Genomic DNA, 22,383 nt, shown 5'->3' with positions numbered 1-22,383 from the left:
TCCTGCCACAAGGATGGGAGATTATGTCAGAGTCCTCGTGGGAGAAAACAGAGCCAAAAAAACAAAAAAAAAAAATCACATGACCTACCACATGCACCTTAAACCTAAATAATTAACACATTCATTATCAACTGGTGGCCCACAGGCTAAATATGGCCCGCGAAACCGTCCAATCAGGCCCATGACTGGATTCCAAAATAAACGTCAAATAATAATGCTGCACAAAAATGTGAATTTTATTTCCAGCTCCAAAATCTGTGCAGAAAATGTCTGGCCTTCCGACAAATATAGTTGTTGACACCTGATTTGGAGCTTTTCTACCAGTGCTCCAAAAGCCAAAAGTTATGTGGAACAGCCTCAAACTTTAAATATCGCTCCGAGGAGTCTTCGTACTTCAACTGAGCCGGAAACTGTTTCATTTTGTCACTGACAAACAGAAGTCTATTAGTTTGTGGTTTGCCGAGTCTTTGATTTGACTAAAGATTTCGTTTTTTCCCCGATCAATCATAGATTAACACAAAATAAAGAAGCCTTTCAAACGCAGACTGTTTTTTTTTTTTTCACATGAAAAAAAGAAAGACGTCCAAACATCCAGTTAGAGATTGTAAGATAAGTCTGGTTGACTGACCGTGCTGCCAAGGCCACAGTGGGGCAAAACAGAGAGATATGCCCCGGTCTGTGTACACTGTGGTGAAATTGACAACAGCGCACTGGATAAAACAAACACCAACGTTGAAAAAAACCTACTGTTCATTTTCAGACTTTCACACGTTAAAAAAAAACGAGAGTTCAGAGACTGAACGCCAAACCCGTGGCCACGCTATTGCACATATTAGAAGAACTAAATTAAACTGGTAATACCTGAAAGCGCTCACATGTGTAACTTATTGAAAAATCCACACACACAGCAGTCAGCTGTTGTGGCAACAAATCATTAACAGGCTCTCTCCACAAACACTGGTGAAAAGCAGGGACGGCGGCTGAACTCAGCAACTCACTGATTACTGCAATTAAAAAAAAATACAATACAAACATTTTTTCTTAAGAAAGTTACAAACGCAACAGGGTTCACACTCGCCATAAAATTACCTTTGGAGCCGAAAACTTCCTTGAGTTGCAGAAGCACATCAGCAAATTTGCGCACGTCGCTGACGAGCTGCAGAATGTAGTGAGGGTCCGACGTGGGGGTATCCGGGCCGTCCGCGCTCTCCGAGCCGCTCTTGGAAATCCGAGCGGGGCCCGATGACCCGGCGCTGGAGACAGAGAGGCGGGAGATACCCGAGGAGATTTTGGTTCCTACTCCGCTGCTCCCAGCACTGCTGCATGATCCTCCACCAGAGCTCTGGCGCAGCATGGCAGCCAGCATCTCTTAATGGTCTTTCGGCCGTCAGGCCTGGGAACTGGTGAGGATTTGGTTTTAGACTTGAACCTGCAACATGATTTTAATGGAAAAAAATAATGGAAAAAAAAAAGGAAAATGCTAAAAGTGACATAAATACGACCTAATGCTATAGAACAGTGATCTCAAACTTTTTATACTCTGTGAAAACATGGAGCTCTCTGAATACCACTATGATGACCAACATTAGAATATAGCAGCATAGGCCTTCTCTATGTTAATAAATGTTTATAAAGGTGTTTATGTTTAAATGTTGTATTAATTGTGCATGGTATGTTTCAGATTTATTCAATTGAAAATGTAAATATAAATAAAAAAAAAGAAAATAAATGAAAATATGAATTTTCCCCGCGTACCACTAGAGAGCGCTCACGTACCACTGGTGGTACGCATACTACAGTTTGAGAACCACTGCTATATAACACAAACATTACACATTAGATTTAGATAAAGGTAGATTTCAGATGTGTAAAAAAAAAAAAATGAGATCAGGGATGTCAAACATACCGGGAAGATCTTTTTGAAAGTGTAAATCAATATTAAACATTATATGTTTGTTATGTAAAAAAAAATGTATATATTTACAAGACAAGGGCATACTTTTCTTAATAGCTCCCACTTTAGTCTGTGGTGTTGGTATTTTTCAGGCTCATTATTAGGTTATGTGAAAAGGAATGTAGATTTAAAATATTTTCTCAGATCTTAGCACTTCTATATTTTTCAATTGCATATAGCTGTGAATAAATATTGTATATACTGGCTATTAAACGCCCTTAAAGTGACTACTGACTGACTGATCGGTGTCCAGAAAATACACATGTGCGGATTTATACAGAAGTAATACAACATACCTATGATCGGACAAAGCAGCGAGACGAAGCAATCCTTAACGTGAGCGAATTTCGGCTGGAGATCGGTCTCTGTGGATGTCCGGTTAAAGAAGGGCTACATTCTTTACCAAGATGCGGTTTGCATGTAGAAAATGTCTCCCAAACTCAGTGTAGACTCATCGGGGTAGACCTACCCAAATCTGTCGCTACTTTTTCAAACATCCCAGCTGAAACATTCGAAAGAAAATCCAACCACGGGAAAAGTTGGAGAAGAATGAATCCACGATCACGGATCGGTATGTGCTCTCCTCCACAGCTGATGTCTGCGCCCACGCACACTCACTCACTCACTGACTCACTCTCCCAATTCCGCTCTATCCTAGCGCTGTCCAGTGGAACTCTGAACGAATCCCTCTGTGGCGTCTCCAACTTACAACAGGTGTCTGGAATGTTAAAACTCCAAGCGTTTCAAAATAAGACGACCAACATCCTGTCGTTGCTTTCAAAATAAATGTCGCGGGTAAGAGTAGACGACAAATTAAAATAAAATAAAATATGCACTATTTATGAAAATAAAATACATTGAGAGAGCCTCGTTATGCTTATGAGTCATCGCTGTTCAGTTTCTACACTAATTTGCTGCGTGTTTTACAGTTTTTTACACCAGCTGTAGACACACTGTTGTGTTAACAAATCAAATCTTCTGTTCCTGGTGTCTGGCAGCAAACTATATTTTGCACAGCCCCTAAATTAATTTGTTAATTGTTTCATGCTTAACAGTTTTTACATCTCCTGTAAATAAAGCGTTATTTTAAAAATCAAAATTAATCTTATTAAGGTGCAATGGGTAAGATGTAGGAAATATTGGTATGTTGTTATGGGAATTGGCTGCCACCTAGTGGTTACTTTAAGTTACTGCACGTCTACTATATAAGCGCAATTATAATGTATTGGTACTGTCTGTGCGGTCTACTTGTGTTTTTACGCCGTAATTACTGGTTGTAAAGACGGCAAATTTAAATGTGTTTTGTAATAAAAAATGGTCCTATGAACGTTTGTTTTTGCATTCGGTGCTTGAAATTATACACAGGCTCATATTTTTACATTTATGTTTTAAACATGTCCTACTGATATCAATGCTAATGCTAACAAACGCTTACAACAAAACGCCCCCCAAAACTTCTTAAGTTTACGCATGCTTATTTTTAACCAAATTATTTTAAATTTAAAGCGTGATAGTTAAATTGAATGTAAGCGGTGGTTTGTTTGGTAAAATTTGCCCGAAGTGTTATATTAGCATTGAATAATTAGCATTCCAATTAACTAAAAATGAAATGACAGCCCAACTGTACCTTCGCGGTCCTCTGTTCTGTACACATTCTATTGGCAAACTAAAGTCATTGCACCAGAGGTTAATTAAAATATTGTTTCAATAAAGTCAAATAGAATTTAATATATCGTATATCTTCAGTTAATGTAGAAATTAGCGCTGATACTTTAAAGTTCATATCCCTGAACGCTGTCGTGTAAAAAAAAAGCAGAGGGAAATGACGCTTTTATTTTGAAATTTAATTTTGTCTTCCGTTGTTTTTCCTACTTATCATTGTTCTGTAGTTCCTGGTAAGAGTTGAATGGCTGCATGAAGCACGGGTCATCTCTTTTTTGACTGTTTTTATGTCAATTGTGACGCTGAGCTGAAGTCGGCCTGATAATGTCGTCTCTTAGCGGAACTGCAGGAGGGATTCACGGTCTCCTCCTTAAACTTCATGAAGCATTGACAGATAGGGACTGCAGATCAGCGGCTCTGACATGTCAGGACATAGTCTGGGATCTGGGGCAGGAGTGCATGCTGGCAACCGCCGAGAATGACCTGGGTAAGGACGAGGGGTGATTTGCACATATGAACGAAAAGTGATGTTAAACTATGTCCCGATCATCTTGCAAGGATTGTCTTTGTTGCACAGTTATAGCTTCCGCCAAAACCGTATGGTGGGCGGTAACTAACATCCACGTGGGTGTGATGATCAAATCACAGCTCGCTGCATCTGAAGTCAAGCGGCGTGCTAACAGTTACAGAAGTACAGTAGTGCGGTTACTGCACCTGTACGGTCTGATCAGAGAAATAACCTTCCCAACGACATTTTGACACTTTGTAACAATGCAAAACCCAGCCAATTACGTTACAATCTGCGGCATCACTTTCACAGTCTACACAGCCAGGGTGAAATGTTTTGGTTATTCACAGTCTACACAGCCAGGGTGAAATTTTTTTGGTTACAAAGTTTTCACCTCCAGTTAGCTAGTTATAGACTAAGAGGTTAGCTTTACTAATGCAAAACCCTAGTCTGTGCCTAAAGAAACAGCTAAGATCTTTTTTTTTTTTACCCTTTTCGGAGTACAAAAATTAATTGTATGCAAATAAAATATTGGCAGTGTATCTAAAAACTATGTGTACAATGTGAAACATATAGTTATTGCTGCACCTGCTTCACATCCTCATATGTGGGGAACTGAACTGTATCAAAATTTAAAAAACAACTTTTTTTTTTGTTCTTGCAGTTTTGCAGATGTCCTCATTGTTCTCTAAGGACTATGGTTTGCTCAGCTTTCTCAGGAAGTCCCTTCCATCAGATGAGGTTGCTGTGACATCAGACATCACACAGACCAATCTTGGGTTAACAATAAAATCAAACTAATTGCATTATGATCTAATTTTACAGCTCAAAGAGACTCGGGTGAAGTCCCTGTGTTTTTTGGGGACGTTCTTGGACAAAGTTTCTTACAAAGTTAAAGGTTGGGAGAATACCTATGCCATGGATCTAAAAGTAAGTTTGCAAAAAAAAAAAGAAAGAAAAAAAAAGATAATGCTTCTTAAATCAGCTTGTCTTCCACAACGATACTGTAAACCAGGGGTTTTAAACTCACATGAGCTGAGGGCCACTATCATCACTGTCACTGAAGGGCCGCATCAGTAATTTAGAACAAATATTTTTGGATAATATACCTTTTGAAATACACTATAAAACACTAATTAAACACCAATTAAAAGTGTAAACAGCTAGTACATTTTCCCCCTATTCTTAAGTTTTCAACTAGCATTTTACTTTGTCGTTTTTTTAATTGCCTGAAGGGTAAATTAGATTATTATCATAGGCCAGATATGGGTTTATTTTGGGCTACAAGTGGCCCCCGGACCAGCAGTTTGTGACGCCCGCAGTAAACAAAGGCTAATTCAGTTATATTCTTTGTTTTAATGTAGGACACGTGCATGGTGGTGTACGTGAAAGATAAAGGTGCCAAGTGTAGGACCACAGTGATGGAGCTTCTCATTAAGGTGTGTCTCTGTTTGTTATCCTATGTTGATTTTCCTGTCTGTCTTTTCATCTTGACGTCCATGCAAATAACCAAAGAAAGAAAGAAAAAAAAAAGGCTCCAAAATCTGAATCCAAGTAAGAGATAAATAGTATCAGAAACCAATCTGGTTTCATTTAAGCTTACAAAAATTTGACCTTTAAAAACACACATGTATTCCAACTTGGTGGACTGTTATTCTTGCCAAATTCTCTTTGTAGGTTCTCCAAATCACCAAGGCCTCAAGTGTCGCTGCATATTTCAAAATTAGTGAGATGTTCGACAAATTCTACGGTGAACTTTTTCAAAGAAACAAACTCCCAGATTCAGGTGAGAGTTAAATAAAAGTATTGAAAGTTCTACTGGAAAAGCAACTGTCCTTGTAACGGCACATTTGTTTCTTGGAAAAGTACTCGGCAAAATCTACGAGTTGCTGGGAGTCCTGGCAGAGGTTCATCCAAGCGAAATGGTCAACAACTCTGACAAGCTGTACAGAGCGTATTTGGGAGAACTTAAAGAACAGGTTTGTTGATGGAATAAGTATCCATTTATGTATCAAGTGTCTATTCTACATTTATACTAGTGAATTATAGAGCGTTTTCCAGTGAAATGAAATACAATAATTTGACCCTAAATTTGCATAGAATAAAGCAACATGACCGTTAGGTATGTGACAAACATTACTGGCCGGTGTAATATTCTCTTTGACACATTCTAATGTGCCATGTCCCGATTTTCCAGATGACATCATCAACCAAAGAACCAAAACTTTTCGTGGTCGCAGGATGTTTGATAGGAATCACTGCTGTGATGGTCAACTTCACCAAAACCATGGAGGAAGGTGTTTGTTCGTTTTCCTTATCCTCTCACTTATGCCTTAGTTATCTCGATACGGCAAGAGGATTCGTTTGTGTTGACCCTTTCTGATGTTGCAGATCCGGCGACGTGTAAAGAAATATTTCAGTTTGCTCTGAAGGCGGTCAATCCTCAGGTAAATGTCCTTCTTTCCTGTCCTTTAATCTATTTTCTATTTGTACCACAGTGGGGGAAAAATACTCTGATTTACTGTTTGGATGTCATGTTCAACTTTTTTGTGATTATCGCACTAAACTTTTTTTTTTTTTTTTTTTTTTGTCCTTTAATTTCTTTCAAGATGGCAATGAGTCGCTACGCTGTCACCTTTGGTGAGTCCTGTCGCCCCAGCATCGCCGGGTTACTGTCAGCGTCCGCATTAATATTCATGTGCCTGTGTTTCAAACAGCTGGGCTCAGGCTGTTGGCCAAACATGCGTCTCAGTTCAGCAGCTGCCTGATTGACAACTACAAGGTTTTGTTTGAGGTCATGTCCAAGCTTTGCGGACACATCAACGGCGAGATGAAGAAGACGAGCTACTTCGCACTCGAGGCCTTCCTCAAACAGGTCGACACTTTCCCCATGTCTTCATCAGAACAGGGGGCACGCGTGAACATAACAATAACAACCTTCATCCTGTATGTCTACAAACTGGTCTTTTCTTTCCAGGTAGCCTTGCTGGTGGCTGAAAACACGGAGGAGCATAAGAGTAAGCTGAAGTTCTTCATGCAGAAGTTCTGCGGCATCATCAAAACAATGGACTCCACGCACAAGGAGCTCTCCATCGCCATACGAGGATACGGCTTCTTCGCCGCTGTACGTTTCCTGATGTTTAATGACGTATAATAATATATTTAATAATATATAATATATATATGTCTGTGGATATACTGTATATTTACACACAGATATGTATCTATATAAATATATATATAAATTTATACATATATTTATATATATATTTATTTATATATTTATATATATTTATTTATATATATAGAGAGAGGGAGAGTAATAATTATATGAGAAAAAAGAAAAAGTATTTTGTCTTCGCAGCCGTGCAAGAAGGTTTGCCCCCAGGATGTGGACCTGATGTACACGGAGCTGATTCAGCGTTGTAAGCAGATGTACCTGACGGAGTCTGATGACGAGGACGACAGCTACTACCAGCTGCCCAGCTTCTTAGACTCCATAGCCAGTGTCCTGATCCACCTGGACAAGGTATCGGGTACAACGTTCGTGCAACGTGCGTTAAGGTTCAGTATGACCTACTGTCTCCCTTCAAATCCGTCCTTGTGTTTGTGGCTACAGATCCCAGAGGTGTACACTCCGCTCCTGGAGCGTCTCCTCGTGGTGCAGATCGACAGCTTCCCTCAGTACAGCGACAAAATGCAGACGGCCTGCTGCAGGTCTATCCTGAAGGTTTTTGTGGCCATGGCCTCTAAGGGTCCTGTGTTGTGGAGTTTCATTGGCTCAGTGGGTAAGTTCATTACAAGCGTCTCCAATTACTGTATTTTCCAGACTATAAGTCGCACCGGTGCCCTCTAGCTGCTGTCAGTGTGAAAATCATCATAAACATAAACATCTAAATTTTCAGTGGTACAGGAGTAGCAGAAACTGGTACATAAGCCTAGAGTGCCCTCTGGTGGCTGTCAATTGTGAAAATAACAAACATGTGAAATTATATATTTTAATATATATGTCACACCTGAGTATAAGTGCGACACTGCCCTCAGCAAATGTTTACTTGAGATGTAAAAGCGTGGACATGCAGTGCGTCAGTGTTCTAATGTATATCATAAACTAACATATATCATATAATATATCATGTTCTAATATATATCATGAATATATGTATGATTCCAGTGCACCAGGGTTTGATCCGCGTCTGTTCAAAACCCATCATGCTCGCCGAGGTGCAGGTCAGATGATTAACATCATAAAGTTGTATCCTTAAAAAAAAAAAAAAAAAGTCATTTGCAGTTTTCTTTCATTTCAGTCTTTAACAAATGCTTTCAGTTGTTGTTTTTTTTTTATTTACAGAACAAAGATGGAGAAAATAGTTCCGCTCAGTCAACCCAAGTTCAGGTGGGAAAGTGGAAAGTACCGTTGAGTGAAAACTACCTGGATCTGTTTAGAGGACTTTTGGACTGCGATCAGTTAAAGGTACGACACCTTTCTCGTTGTTGAACTATTTTACCGACAAGAAAAAAAAACAACAAAAAAAACAACAACTTTTATTTGTTTTGTCGTCTTCCTCTAGAAAAAAAAAACAAAAAAAACAACAACTTTTGTTTGTTTTGTCGTCTTCCTCCGCAGGATTCCGGTTTCCTGGATGGAGATTTTCAAAGTCAGAACTCTGCTCTTGTCTCGCTGAGCCGCCTCTTATACGACGAGCTGGTCAAATCCATTCTCAGAATCGTGGAGAAACTTGACTTGTCCGTGCAGAAGCTGAACACAGACGAGGAGGTGAGGCCCGTTTGTTGACGTCACTTTGTGTCACACCGAAAAAGGGAGAGTCGTCCCTTCGTTTAAACCTTAGAAATCCTTTTGAACCCATAATCCTCAGTGTGATTATTTCGTTGTTTCCCAGGCTCCAGATGCCGCAGCGCACATCCTGCCTTCTTCTGACCCTACAGCTCATTTGGTTCCTAATAAGGTCAAAGACTTTACAGCCTTCATCAACTTGGTGGAGTTCTGCAGGTGATGTGGACACAAAAAACACATTTTTCTTCAGCTTTGTGTCTCACGTGATTTGACTGTTTGACCTTTTTGTTTGGTTTCCTTCCTCGGCAGTAAGTTGCTGCGGACCAAACACGTGGAGTATTTCCAGTCCTGGATGTATCCCTTAAGCCATGAACTCATTCTCCACTCCATACACAATCCACTTGTCAGTGGCTTCTACAAGCTGCTGGCTCTCACAATGAAAATAGCCAAGAGAATCAAGTACTTCCAGGTAACATGGTCGTCTGCGATACAATACCGTCACGATGTTCTGGCCACAATAACGATATTGTTGTTTTGGTTGCGTTTTAAAACGAAAATTACAAATATTTCATCGTACGTAGTCTTATAGATCCAGTATTAAAATATTAAATCCAATATTATCATGCAGGGTGTCGGCGTCAGAAACGCTGCGTCTCCAGAGGCCGACTCGGTGAAACTTACTTGTTTTGCCCTTTTCTCGAAGTTTGGAAAAGAGGTAGAATCATTTTAGTGTTTTTTACATTTTACAGGTAATATATATATATATATATCTGATACGACTCACGGAGCACAAAAGAAGTTAGCAAAATGTGTGTTTTGCGCCACCAGGTGTGTGTGAGACTGAAGCAGTACAAAGACGAGCTGCTGTCGTCCTGCTTGACCTTTGTCCTCTCGCTGCATCACAACATTGTAGCTCTGGATGTCAAGGCCTATTGTCCTGCCCTGGAGGTTATTTTTTTTTTTTTGTTCTTCTCTTTATTTCAATGCTTGTTTGTTACGACCTTAAGCCGAAAGTAAAAATAGACGTGTTGTTGTTTTTTAGGCAGCTTTAAAGCTGGGCCTGAGTCATGCTCCTCTGGCCAACACGGCCTTGGACGCCCTTGAAGACTGGTCCTTCCACATTCCTCTGGAGACTCTGCAGCCCTGCTACACCAACATCCTGCCTCTTCTGGATGGGTACCTGAAAAACACTTCTGGCAGCAGTAAGTTCATCCATTGTCCCGCCACTGAGAGGCGCTTTTGTCTATTCAAAATAAAAAAAAAAAAAGGTGTGAGCTGACTGGTTTGTGAATATTGTTGAATTCAGACAAAGACGACAACAGCTGGGAGGTGATGTCTTCTCTGTCTTCAAGTCGGGGTTACAGAAAAGTGATGACAAGGCTTCTGAAGAAATCCAACCAGTTCTCTGCGGTAATGGACGTGCGATAAATACTCTAAATGTGCTGCCACAGTCAAAGATTAGGGATGGAGAAAAAAAAGGTATCAGATTCATATCGGTATCGGCAGATATTCCAAGTTGCAGTATCGATATCGGACATGAAAATGTTGTATCGAGCCATCCCTGTTCTAGTGGTACATGTTGTCATTTAATGTGTGTACCACTAGATGGCGCCAAAGTACCACGAGTGGTACGTGCATTATCCTTCTTAACCAGACCATTACAGTGTGGTAATGATGCAGTGGGACCTTATAAAATATTATTAATCTCTGCATGATACTTATACTTTGAACAGAGTATTACAGGTCTGTGAAAACATTGATTTGCTTAGCTGTTCCCTGTATGTAACGGCAGGAAGATGCTCCTCTTGTAGCGGTGAGACTCCGCGTAGTAAAACTACTTGGACGCTTGGGGGGAAAACTGAACAGGAACCTAGTGACCGGTGAGGATTTTTAGACCTTTTTTTTTTTTTCGTTTTGTGTTTAAACCTACAACATGTGAAGTGTTTTGGTTTTTCTTTGGTCTCCAGTGGTTTCGTCAGAGGAGATGATGAAGAAATTTGTGGCCTGGGACACTGAGCGGAGGCTGAGTTTTGCAGTTCCCTTCACTGACATGAAGCCAGTCATCTACCTTGACCCATTTCTGCCCCGCATCAGTGAACTGGCGCTGTCCACCAGTGACAGACAAACCAAAGTATGTCGTCGCTGCCTGCAGTATTTGGGGAAAACCACATTTTTAAATCTAAAACGTCCGTTTTTGAAGTTGAAGAAACATGCCATTTGTTTGACTTTCCTGCAGGTGGCAGCATGTGAGCTGCTCCACAGCCTGGTGGTCTACATGGTCGGGAAAAGTGCCCAGATGGTGGAAGGGAAGAGTGCACTTCCACCCATGTACAAGCTACACAAGAGGCTGTTCCCGGTGCTGCTGCGTCTTGCCTGTGATGTCGATCAGGTGTGCGTTCTTTTTCACAGTTCAGACAGACAGACATGTGACTTTTGGAATGACGTCACTCCTGTGTTTTATTACAAATTCGCCCTTCCATCGCTCAACACCGTTACAAAAGATCCTAAAGTAATGTCCCTGATGTTAAAATACCATTTCATCTGCTGATATTGTCAAGGAGCTCAGTCATCAACTGTCCAAGCAGCATTAACGTTGACTCTCGTGCAGGTAACCAGGCAGCTTTTTGAGCCACTGGTCATGCAGCTGATTCACTGGTTCACCAACAACAAGAAGTTCGAAAGCCAGGACACGGTAGCTGTTCTGGAGGCCATATTGGTAAGTCAGGCTTCAAACAGTACTTGTTACAGTAACACTGAAAGTTACGCAATGTCATTTTTTTGTTTGCGTCTAGAATGAACCCTTCACTCTTCGCAACGCGAGTGCTGGTAGATCATGGTGGTATATATATGTATTATCTATTTGTATTTGTATTATCTATTATTATCTAATATGTATTATCTATTTGTATTTGTATTTGTATTATCTGTTATCTATTTTTTATATATATGTATGTATATATGTGTATATATATGTGTATATATATGTATATATATATGTATATGTATATATGTGTATATGTATGTTTATATGTATATATATATGTATATGTATGTATATATGTATATGTATATATGTATATATGTGTATATGTATGTATATATGTATATATGTGTATATATGTATATATATATATACAGTATATATATAAAAGTAATTCTGTAGTAGTACTTTTTACTTACTTACTTACCATATTCTGTAAGAGTTGATTCATGAGTCACCATAAAGCTACATGCTGAGCACCCCCAACATATAATGTATATATAAAGTATATATATGTCCAGTTTATATGGGTTGATGTATGGTTAATGTACAGTATACTGAAGGTAGATCACTTTAGATCACTGGTCGTTTGAACCAAACCAAAAAGTTTCAAACTGTACCTGGAATCACTTGCCTAAAGAAGCTATTCCTTTTCTTTTTTTTTTTTCTTTTTTTTTGAAGGATGGTGTGGTTGACCCCATGGACAGCACCCTGAGGGACTTCTGCGGACGTTGCATCGAAGAGTTCGTCAAGTGGTCGATCAAGCAGACCACCCCAAAGCAGCAGGAGAAGAGCCCGACGAATATGAAGTCCCTGTTCAAACGAATCTACAGTCTGGCTCTGCACCCAAATGGTTACAAAAGACTGGGTTCGGCTTTAGCCTTCAACAGCATCTACAGACACTTCAGGTGGGACTTGACAGAATCACTAAACAGTCTTATCTGTGTCCCACTTCGACCTGGTACCAAACGACCTACAGACCAGTACTGGTCCCTAAACCGGAGGTTGAGGCCCCCCATTTTTCGAGAAATTTTATTTTATAGCTTTTGCAATAAATGTTCTTTTGTTTTTCCACAGGGAGGAAAATTCTTTGGTGGAGCAGTTTGTTTTCGAAGTTCTTGTAATTTTTGTGGAAAGCCTGGCTCTCGCACACTCAGATGAGCGCTCAATGGGTAAACGCTTATCAACTTCACTGATTATACGTTTCTTTTAATGACTTGAATTAAATGCTCCATATCTTTGTATTTATAGTGTAGTTACCAGTAAATATATAAATAGATTCATCCCGCTCTGTCCTCCCCAGGGACACTGCAGCAGTGCAAAACTGCCATTGACCATCTGAAGAGAATCATCAAACACAAGGCCCCCAGCCTCAATCAGCGCAATGCCAAGAGACGCATCCCGAGGTTGGTCCTCTCTGATGTCTCTCTGCTATACAGAAAATGTCCTAAAGTACAACGTCTTTGATAACATTTGGTCTTTGTCTTTTGAAGGGGTTTTCCTCCTGATGAAAAACTCCTCCTGTCCGATGTGGTTCTGTGGCTTTTGGAACAATGTGGACGTCCTCAGACAGACTGTCGCCACAAATGCATGGAACTCTTCTACGAGTTCGTTCCTCTCCTTCCAGGTGAGAAGTTCGGCCTACTGTTGGATCTACAAGGTCGTCTTATTAATAAAAAAAAATAAAAAAAAAGGTCACTACAGCTGATGCTATATATATAAAAATATATATATATCGTGATATTTTGTTATTATTTTTGTCGACAAACAAAACAGGAAAGCCGTCTCCGCCTCAGTGGATGGACAGCATGCTGAAGGATCACGGCATACACTTCCTGACCTCGCGCTTCGAGGGCGGAGGGCTCCTGGCTCAGCCCACTCTCAGGGATCTGACCGGTCCATTCAGTGTCCGAGCCACTCTGCAGTGGATGGACCTGCTCCTGGCCGCCCTGGACTGCTACAACACCTTCATTAGCCTCCACATCATCAAGCCTCAACACATGCTGAGTAAGCCAGAGATTGATTTCCTCAAGGCGGTGGTTCTCAAAGTAGGGGGTGCGGACCTGGTGCAGGTCAGATTAATATAGAATTTTTTAAAATTATTTGTTCCACACTCTGTTTTTTTTTTTTGGTATTATGGTTATTAAAAATTATAATAATTATTATTATATTATATAGAGTGTAGGAGCCGTATCTGTGAATTTGTCGACAAAGGGCAGGGGGTCGACGATAGCCCTTACGTTTTCGTACTGCAGAAAACGTTAGGGAACCACTGCCTTGGGTTTCTGGACAGTTGTTCGGACCGAACCCACACTTTGTAACGTGATGACTTTTTCTTTCCTTCATCTTCAAGGCACCAAAGACGAGTCCAGTTTTCTGAAAGCTATTCATTTCTTCCTAACCGAGTTGGTCACCCAGGACCTGGCCGCAGCACAGAGCTGTTTCCCCGTCCATGAGAGAGTCTCTCACTTCAGTCCCAGAGAGGTGGATCAGTACAACTACAGCAAGTGCACTATCACTGTCCGCCTGTTGGAATTCGCCACCATGGTCCTTGTCAAAGGAGACAAGGAGCTTTTGAAGGTACCAAAGGGAGTTGTGCTGATCAACGATAAGAAGTTGGAGAAATTCACGCTCACTCATTTGGTCGTTTATTCACAGATTCTGGAGCCAGATGTGTTTTGCACGGTGTTTTTCGAGTTGACTGCTTTGGCCGTGTGTGAGCCGGCCGCTGTTGGATTTAACATGGCGGACATTGAGGTGATGAGGAACCTCCCGGAAGTGTGCGTTGCCCTGCTCAAGGCCCTGGTGTCGTCGACGCACTGGACGCATCTTGAAAGCAGCCTGCAGACGAAGATCTCGCGTAAAAGGTGCGTTCAAATGTTAGGAGGAAAATCTTTTTTGTTGATTTTTTTTTCCTGAATGGTTTTGTCAGCTTCTCCTGTCGTTTCTCCACAGCGTAGAGCAGTTGTGTGCTGTGGATCTGTACAGCTCGGGGTCTCTGGGTTCTCACGTACAGGTGGAAATGCTTCTGTCGTCCTGTAAACAGATACACCGAGCTGGATTCCTGGACTCTATCCTGCACGGCCAAGTTAGTCCTGTTTGTTCTTTCAGTTTATTACCAAAATTATTAATATTTTCCCTGGATAATATGACAAGAGCGTCTGCATGCTAATTTCAACTACGCCTGAACAGGACAGCAAACTGAAATATTTCCTTACACGTCGCTGGATCTGCCTCGGCAGAACAATTGAACTCAAACCAATCCAGTCTGTGTACCCAAAATGGGGCCAGACCCTCACTTTGGGAACCACTGGCTTAGAAGTTTTCCGTTTGGTGCAAGTGTCGTGGTTTCATGCAAACTAGTGTCCATCTTGTGATGAATAAGTTGCCAAGCATTTACTGGGTTTGTTTTACTTCCAAAGGATGCGGACTACGTCAAATCCCTCGGGTCTCGACTTCTGATGACCGTGTACAAAGGCATAGCACCGGGCGACGACCGCAAGGGACTTCCGTCTTTGGACGTAAACACCAGGAGGGTAGCGGACGGACTGCTGCAGCTTTCTTTTGCTCTCAGTCAGCAGGTTTGTGACTCCACCCTCTGCTGTGGTTTGTACTACGGATTGTGCCCAAACACGTATTTTCCGATTCCGATATCATCCGATACCGATACGAGCAGCCGTTTGCCACCAAAACTGAGGGAAACGTCTCGGTACACCACAAGCGATTCCAGAATATTTGGCAACATCCAGAAATTGCGTTATCGGGTTTTCATTATCGGAGGGAAAAACCGATAACGATTCTTACTGATATTACATAGTTATGCTAATATCGGGCCGATAATATCAATCGGCAGAGTCTGTCGGAGATTCCTAGGTAAAAGGAAAGGCAGGAGTGTTTGATTCTTTTGTCTGTGGCAGAGTGAGCAGCTGGTGGACCTGCTGTTAAACACCATCTCACTGTCGGTGACCATGTCGGGAAGCAACAGCCAGAACGTCCTGAACTTCTCACACGGCGAATACTTCTACAGCCTCTTCCAGACGACCGTCAACGCCGAGCTGCTGAAACGTCTTCAAATCGCAGTTCCGTGTCTCGTGAACGCTTCCTCCAGAAATCCAGCCATGGTAGCTCTACATCTTCACGGGACACATTTTTAAACGTAGGGTTCAAACCCCGACTCTGAAGAATCTTTTTTTTTTGTACTCGTTCTGAATCATCAGGTGAGTGCGTTACTGAACGGAATGCTGGACCACAGTTTCAGAGAGAGGTCTCTGAGGAAAACCCAGGGAAAGCAGCTGGTTGAGGAGGTGTTAAAGATGTGGAAGAGTCTGCAGCCGTGGTGGGAAGGACCCTCCGCCACCCCCGACAGCAAAACGGCTACTCTCCTGCTGCTATCAAAGCTCCTGCAGGTAGAATGGCCTCTCTGGTACCACTCCACTATATCAAGAACCAACACAGCTTTCCAGAATATTCCGTTACCGTGGTTTCTTTTGAATTGTCAGATCGATTCCTCTGTGTGCTCTGATGTCAACCACGATGCATTCAGACCAGTCTTCACCACCTTTACTGTGCTGCTGATGGACACCAATCTGCCTCTAAACTTCAAGGTAACACTCACAGCGGGGACTCCTATGTCATTTTTAGGATTCCCGATATCAACTTTTTCCCAATATCTGGTACGCCGATATTGTGCAAACGCTTAATTTCCGAATCCGACATCAACCGATACGGATATAGCGGGGTAGTGGTCGCCTGGTAGATAAGGAAGTTAAGTTCCGCCTGCTCACTAAGGCGATGGGTTAAAGCAGTGTTTCTCAATTATCCATGCTCCCCCTAGAGGACAGAATTCAAATACCATTGAGCGCCTGGTCATATTTTTTTATTTATTGCCGGCGCCAGCATTCTGCACCCAATCCCCTCATTGTCAATATAGATCAATAAAGTAAGCTGCAATGCTGCCATCTAGTGACTAGAGGCTTGTTTATCTTTGATAATGCTCTTTTCGTGAAAGAGAGATGGCGAAGAGTATGTTACATAATTATGCTAACATCGGGCCGATATTATCGGTCGGCCAACCTTATCCGACATCGCTTATTTTTACTGGTTCCATTTGACTCATTAATGTTATTTTTTTGTTATATTTGCTCAGAGTCAGGCCCTTCTTGTTCTGCCCTTCCTCACGACCCTTCCCGAGGAACCGCTGGCCGAGCTGCAGAAAGCCCTGGACGTCCTGGTGGTGTCACACTTCCCCATGCAGTCGGATGAGTTTACCAAAGGCTCGCTGCACCGCAACAACTACATGGACTGTGTTCGTAAGGTGAATTGACTGGTTCTTCAGTGGAAGAACTTAACATTTGTATTGTTTTTTTTTCCTTAAATGTTAAAGCCAGTGGAAAACAACTAAACACAAAATATTAAATAACGAGACAATTCTGTTGACATTTAACATCATGTTGAGATACCTACAAATGTTCACCTCTTTAGCTGTTGGACGCTCTGGAGCTTTCCCAGTCCCCTCTCGTGCTGAAACTGCTGTCCGGAATCCTGTGTCGGGACAGAAAGCACATCATGGAGGAGCAGTTCCAGATCTGTTTCCAACGACTTGCGAAAAGGTCGAGCAGGGAACGACAGCTCCAGCTGCTCTCCGCAGTTTACAGTGTGATCCAGCAGGGCGACGTGCCGGTGAATCACATGCTGCAGGCCTTGACCAGCAGAGTTCTGCTGCCCCTGGCCTCTCACTGCGGCGCTGCGGCGCTGAACGACTTCTTTGTGGCAAATGTCTCGGACATAATCGCGTTGCTTCTCAGCCGCTTCACCAAGGTGAGTCCTTAGAACGTAATGGTTTATCCACAATACCTAAAATTATGGATACGTAACGTAAAATAACAAGGAACTGTCAGAATATATAATATATATGTGTATATGTATATATATGTATTTATATTTATATTCATATATTAATTTATACTATACTCATACTACACTTGAACTCCAATAATGAAAACCCATAATCCAATGCCTGGGTTTCCCCAAATGATGTGTGCCCTAAAAAAATAGTTTTAGGGATAACCGGCTGTAAATGCAAGTTAAAGTCACTAGATGGCGGTATTGCAACTTATTTTATTGATTTATTTTAATAATATTAATACAATTCCTATAATAATACATATATAATACACATTTGTATGCTGTTATATTTGTTAGAACAGCTCATATGTAGCGAAAGATCATATTAATTATAGACTTATTTTCTCACTTTCAGTTGAGTGAAACAGCCTTTGAGGTCCAGCTGCTGAAGAAGAACTGCTGCTACAAACTGATGGAGCTGCTTTACTCCCGACTTCCGAAGGAAGAGGTCTATTCCAAGGATTCCCGCATTAACCGAGCCCACTGTCGCGCGGACAAAACGGAAGGGAACGAGCTGTCCAAGGCGCTGATCAAGTACGAAGCTCCGGATTCAAAGCAGAGGCTGTGTTGATTTGGAGCAGGTTAATGGATTAATGATGTACTTTTTCGTTTTTTTTTTCGAACCAGGTCGTGTTTTGAAGCTTTCACTGAGAACATGGCCGGCGAGACTCAGCTGCTTGAACTCAGGAGACAGTATCACTGTGCCGCGTACAACTGCGCCATCGCCGTCATCAGCTGCTGTTTCAGCGAAGCCAAGTTCTTCAATGGTTTCCTCTTCAGCGAGAAACCAGAGAAGGTACTTTGTTGTTTTTTCTGTTGATGATTTCAAATCAATGTAAGGAGACCAATAGCTGAAAAACTTCACTGATTGTTGGTTTTTTTTTTTTCTGCCCAGAATCAGTTCATCCTGGAAAATCTCATAGACGTTGACAGGAGTTACAATTTCCCAGTGGAAATTGAGGTACAAATTTTTTTTTTTCTCTCTAAACGAACAAAAAAAAAACATAGTATTTTTAGCTTCTGTTGTCGTTCATTCCTTTCATTAATTCCTGCTTCTTTTTATACAGGTTCCTCTTGAGAGGAAAAAGAAATATATCATGATTCGAAGTGAAGTCAACGAGGACAACGGAGGTCTTTACAGTTCACCTCTGATGATTCACCGTACTGTTATTACGAATACTGATGTGCACTCAACCTGGTGTGTGTGGTTTCCACAGAAGCACCGGTTTACTTGTCCTCCCAGTCTTACATGGCCGACAGCAGCCTGAGCGAGGAGATGAGTCAGTTCGATTTCTCCACCGGCGTCCAGAGCTTCTCCTTCAGTTCCCAAAACCCGGAGGGACGAAGACGAGTCCCAGCCAAAAGAGTTAGTCGTGTGATCTCCTGCCTCACTGCTGTTGATTAGTTAATGTTAATGACACCGTTCGTCAAAATGTAAACTATGAATAGACCAGTCCTGAACACTGGACACCTAACACAGGTGCATGATGGGTAAATGGATGCCATGACACAATGATGAGTCCAGGTTTTCCTCGTCTTCACGCGTACAGGAGACAGAGGACAGAAGTCCCTCCACGGATGCGATGGTGGATTTGGAGATGGATGAGCTCAACCAACACGAGTGCATGGCGGCCATGATCGCCCTCGTCGAACACATGCAGAGGAACAACATCACACCGAAATCGGAACAGGTCAGTGGCGCAGGAAGAAGTCGGCAAGTTTGGACGTCTTTGTTGCGGTCATACGATCACATTTTAAGTATTTATAAATGTATCTATCTATCTATCCATCCATCTACGTATCTATCCAAGAGATATTATTTTTTATATTATTATTCCGATGCCGTCCCCAACTCTTTATGTTCACGGCGCAGGGAAACCCACCAAGTGAACTTCCTCCGTGGATGAAATTCCTTCACGTTAAACTGTCAAATCCGGCAACGCCCCTGAACATACGACTCTTCGTCGCCAAACTGGTCATCAACACAGAGGAGGTGACCTCCTATCATTCTGTGAACAATCGTTGTTATGTAACAGTTAAATTGACAGTAATGTGCCTGGACACGCGTTAAAATCTTTGCATCTTCGCAACAGGTCTTCCGACAGTACTCCAAACACTGGCTGGGGCCGCTGCTGCAGCTCGTCGTCTCCGAGAAAAACGGAGGAGTGGGAATCCACTTCATGGTGGTGGACATCGTGGTCACCGTGCTCTCCTGGACAAGCCTGGCCAGTCCCAAGGTTTTTGAGACACGAAAGTCATCATCATCATCATGTGAATAGCTTTAACTTGAATTACGAATGAGATGTAACGTAGCGTCCGGTCACCACCAGGGGAACCCGAGAGATGAGGTTCTGGCCAACCGCCTGTTTGAGTTCCTGATCAAGAACAGCTTCCACTCCAAGAAGGCGGTTTTCCGACACAACCTGGAGATCATTCGCACCATGGTGGAGTGCTGGAAGGACTGTCTGCACGTGCCGTACAGGTAGGACCTCCAAACGTCGCGTTATCGGGTTTTCATTATAGGAGGAAAAACTGATAACGATTTTTATAGATATTACATAATCGTGCTAATATCGGTCGGCTGATATTATTGGTCGAGTATTTTGTTTATTTTTTTTTTTTACGAAACACAAATAACCAAATTCTTTGCTTTATCCTTCTGTTTCCCCAGTGTCATATTTGACCGGTTTTGTGGCAGCGACCCAAACGGCAAAGACAACTCGGTTGGACTTCAGCTGCTCGGAATCATTCTGGCGAATAAACTGCCAGCATATGACATCTCATGTGGAATTGAATACGAGCGGTAAATATTGGGGGCTGTCAAAATGTACACATTAAAAATCTGATCAAGAATTTTCAGATCTCAAGCTGAAATTTCCATTGCAACGCGAATAATAATGATTATTCACGATTAATTGTGATTTCAGCTACCGTCTCACGGATTGCTCTAAAAGTACTTCTCTGTGTGTACCGTCCCTTAGGTACATCCAGAGTCTCACCAACAATTTGTCCTTTGTGAGGTACAAAGACGTGTACTCCGCCGCCGCCGAGATTATCGGCCTCATCCTGAAGAACATGGCCGATAACGTATGAGTTCGCTGAATTCGTTTCGCCTCTGTTTTTTTTTTTATGCGACAGAAATCATTTTAGTCATTTGTATATTTACCTTTCGAAAGCGGAAATCGAAGGTGATCGCATGTTTTTTGACGTCATTTTTTTAAAATATATTTTTCTTTTTCTACAGGAGCGTCAGCAACTCCTCAGTCTAGCTGCGAGTAAGATAACGAACCTGCAGAAAAAAAACCTGGATGACAAGTTCATAATTTGCTTGAATAAAGTGTCCAAACACTTCCCTCCGTTTATGGATCGGTGAGTTCATTTTCATGTTCATTTTCCCTGCAGCATAAATCAATTCATTATTGCTTTTGATATAGTCGACTTTGGTATCCTGTTCATTTTCACAGCTTCATGAATCACGTGTTCTTCATGCTGCCGAAGCTGCACGGCGTCTTGAAGACCGACTGTTTGGAGTGTGTGTTGAGCCGAGCCGAGGTGATACCGGACGTATTCATGCAGCTGAAGACGTCGGGCTTCGTCCAGATGATGAGCCACAGGTGCCGCACTCACGCCGATGCCCGTTTGTCTTTTGGACTTTTGGCCGTAACTGTTACTGTAACTGATGAGTCTTTTCTTCACTCAGGGACGAAGCCAGACAGAGAATGTGTCTGGACATAATCCACAAGATCCTCGGCCTCCTGACTCCGCTTCAGCTTCAGGAGCTCACAGGAGCCGTGACCGCTTTTGTCTCCCATCCTTCCCCCGTGTGCAGGGAGAGGATGTACGACATCCTGATGTGGATCCAGGACAACTATAGGTCAGGCCGTAGACTGATTTGAATGGCAGTGTAGATTAAAACAAATGACACATGAGGGCCATACGGTGGTGGAGCGGTTAGTTCTCTTGCCTTACATCAACAAAGTCACAAGTTCAATAGCTAGATTTTTTTTTTTTTTGCTTGTGTCTGGGGGTTTTCCCTGGAAAGTCTTCCTATCTCCAGCCCTCAAAAAAGGACTAAGCCGGTGTTTTTCAACCTAGGGGTCGCAACCCCCACATGATGTCACATGGAATTCAAATGCAGTCACCTGAAATGTCTAGTAAATTATTTAAAAACAAAATATGATAAAATATTTTTTTCAATGAATTACAGCTGGAATCATGTGACAAAAAAATGTCTCAGAGGTCGCCAGAATTTGTGATGCAAAAATGTATCTGAATGAATGATAGACTGAATGAATGATTCTACTGATGTTCCGTGTCCTTCCAGTGATGCAGAGAGTATGGAAGACAGCACTTCAGTGGAGATTTTGAACGCAGCGAAAGAAACGCTTCTTCAGGGACTGGCTGAGGAAAACCAGGGCCTCCAGTAAGACTCTTACAAAACTTCTCCGTCTTCAGTATCGTAGCCTTTTAAGTCCTAGAATCAGTATTCGTTTTGAAGCTGTTCATGATGCATGTATGAATTACAACATGGTACTTTTTCTTTTCTTTCTTTTTAAGGCTGTATGTGCGTAACTTCTGGAGTCAGGAGAAGCGTCTTCCTACTGCCACCCTTGACCGAATGTTGACGGTGCTTCAGTCCTTGTACTCCTGTCAAATAGAAAGGTGTTTCCTAAGCCTGGCTACCAACCTGCTGCTGGAGATGACCAGCCAGAGTCCTGACTTCAATCGTAACATGTTCGAGTATCCCCTGTCGGAGTGTACTTTCCAGGTAGGCTGTATATCCATATCAGATATTGGTA

At 42.0% G+C, this 22,383-nt stretch overlaps 3 protein-coding genes across 6 annotated transcripts in view; 2 read left to right on the top strand and 1 right to left on the bottom strand.

Annotated features, from left to right (window-relative positions):
* arhgap29a (Rho GTPase activating protein 29a) overlaps positions 1-2,658 on the bottom strand; it is a 31,815-nt gene extending 29,157 nt beyond the window's left edge. For 2 of the 3 annotated variants that reach the window (XM_008307714.3, XM_025054721.1), the window contains exons 1-2: positions 2,251-2,658; positions 1,090-1,429 (exon numbers count right to left, since the gene is read on the bottom strand). In XM_008307714.3, the coding sequence (XP_008305936.1) occupies positions 1,090-1,366 (277 nt within the window). In that variant the 5' untranslated portion in view covers positions 1,367-1,429; positions 2,251-2,658. The remainder of the gene's footprint in view (positions 1-1,089; positions 1,430-2,250) is intronic. The other variant, XM_025054722.1, reaches the window with a different exon arrangement.
* The window catches only part of mkxa (mohawk homeobox a), a 1,121,182-nt gene that overhangs the window by 813,156 nt on the left and 285,643 nt on the right, over positions 1-22,383 (top strand). The window lies entirely within an intron of this gene.
* prkdc (protein kinase, DNA-activated, catalytic subunit) overlaps positions 3,772-22,383 on the top strand; it is a 32,629-nt gene continuing 14,017 nt past the window's right edge. Inside the window, exons 1-56 of the mRNA XM_025054689.1 lie at positions 3,772-4,103; positions 4,789-4,865; positions 4,950-5,054; positions 5,489-5,563; positions 5,802-5,910; positions 5,991-6,103; positions 6,322-6,421; positions 6,516-6,571; positions 6,734-6,764; positions 6,842-6,999; positions 7,102-7,248; positions 7,489-7,653; positions 7,744-7,912; positions 8,299-8,348; positions 8,476-8,598; positions 8,752-8,901; positions 9,026-9,135; positions 9,229-9,388; positions 9,548-9,634; positions 9,748-9,867; positions 9,962-10,121; positions 10,226-10,329; positions 10,712-10,799; positions 10,887-11,050; positions 11,156-11,308; positions 11,528-11,635; positions 12,362-12,588; positions 12,758-12,852; positions 12,984-13,086; positions 13,174-13,307; positions 13,457-13,687; positions 14,034-14,260; positions 14,339-14,547; positions 14,636-14,768; positions 15,103-15,261; positions 15,598-15,801; positions 15,898-16,086; positions 16,180-16,284; positions 16,827-16,994; positions 17,162-17,497; positions 17,940-18,118; positions 18,212-18,380; positions 18,480-18,545; positions 18,652-18,715; positions 18,802-18,950; positions 19,135-19,275; positions 19,458-19,577; positions 19,678-19,821; positions 19,915-20,066; positions 20,256-20,387; positions 20,566-20,671; positions 20,829-20,953; positions 21,049-21,198; positions 21,285-21,458; positions 21,909-22,007; positions 22,142-22,352. Of these exons, the coding sequence (XP_024910457.1) occupies positions 3,941-4,103; positions 4,789-4,865; positions 4,950-5,054; positions 5,489-5,563; positions 5,802-5,910; positions 5,991-6,103; positions 6,322-6,421; positions 6,516-6,571; positions 6,734-6,764; positions 6,842-6,999; positions 7,102-7,248; positions 7,489-7,653; positions 7,744-7,912; positions 8,299-8,348; positions 8,476-8,598; positions 8,752-8,901; positions 9,026-9,135; positions 9,229-9,388; positions 9,548-9,634; positions 9,748-9,867; positions 9,962-10,121; positions 10,226-10,329; positions 10,712-10,799; positions 10,887-11,050; positions 11,156-11,308; positions 11,528-11,635; positions 12,362-12,588; positions 12,758-12,852; positions 12,984-13,086; positions 13,174-13,307; positions 13,457-13,687; positions 14,034-14,260; positions 14,339-14,547; positions 14,636-14,768; positions 15,103-15,261; positions 15,598-15,801; positions 15,898-16,086; positions 16,180-16,284; positions 16,827-16,994; positions 17,162-17,497; positions 17,940-18,118; positions 18,212-18,380; positions 18,480-18,545; positions 18,652-18,715; positions 18,802-18,950; positions 19,135-19,275; positions 19,458-19,577; positions 19,678-19,821; positions 19,915-20,066; positions 20,256-20,387; positions 20,566-20,671; positions 20,829-20,953; positions 21,049-21,198; positions 21,285-21,458; positions 21,909-22,007; positions 22,142-22,352 (7,746 nt within the window). The 5' untranslated portion in view covers positions 3,772-3,940. The remainder of the gene's footprint in view (positions 4,104-4,788; positions 4,866-4,949; positions 5,055-5,488; positions 5,564-5,801; positions 5,911-5,990; positions 6,104-6,321; positions 6,422-6,515; positions 6,572-6,733; positions 6,765-6,841; positions 7,000-7,101; positions 7,249-7,488; positions 7,654-7,743; positions 7,913-8,298; positions 8,349-8,475; positions 8,599-8,751; positions 8,902-9,025; positions 9,136-9,228; positions 9,389-9,547; positions 9,635-9,747; positions 9,868-9,961; positions 10,122-10,225; positions 10,330-10,711; positions 10,800-10,886; positions 11,051-11,155; positions 11,309-11,527; positions 11,636-12,361; positions 12,589-12,757; positions 12,853-12,983; positions 13,087-13,173; positions 13,308-13,456; positions 13,688-14,033; positions 14,261-14,338; positions 14,548-14,635; positions 14,769-15,102; positions 15,262-15,597; positions 15,802-15,897; positions 16,087-16,179; positions 16,285-16,826; positions 16,995-17,161; positions 17,498-17,939; positions 18,119-18,211; positions 18,381-18,479; positions 18,546-18,651; positions 18,716-18,801; positions 18,951-19,134; positions 19,276-19,457; positions 19,578-19,677; positions 19,822-19,914; positions 20,067-20,255; positions 20,388-20,565; positions 20,672-20,828; positions 20,954-21,048; positions 21,199-21,284; positions 21,459-21,908; positions 22,008-22,141; positions 22,353-22,383) is intronic.

This window comes from Cynoglossus semilaevis, chromosome 3, assembly GCF_000523025.1.
Source record: "Cynoglossus semilaevis isolate Cse_v1.0 chromosome 3, Cse_v1.0, whole genome shotgun sequence".
NCBI classification, from domain to species: Eukaryota; Metazoa; Chordata; class Actinopteri; order Pleuronectiformes; family Cynoglossidae; genus Cynoglossus; species Cynoglossus semilaevis.
The sequence above is the reverse complement of the archived record's forward strand: the minus strand, read 5'-3'. Positions and strand labels throughout refer to the sequence as shown.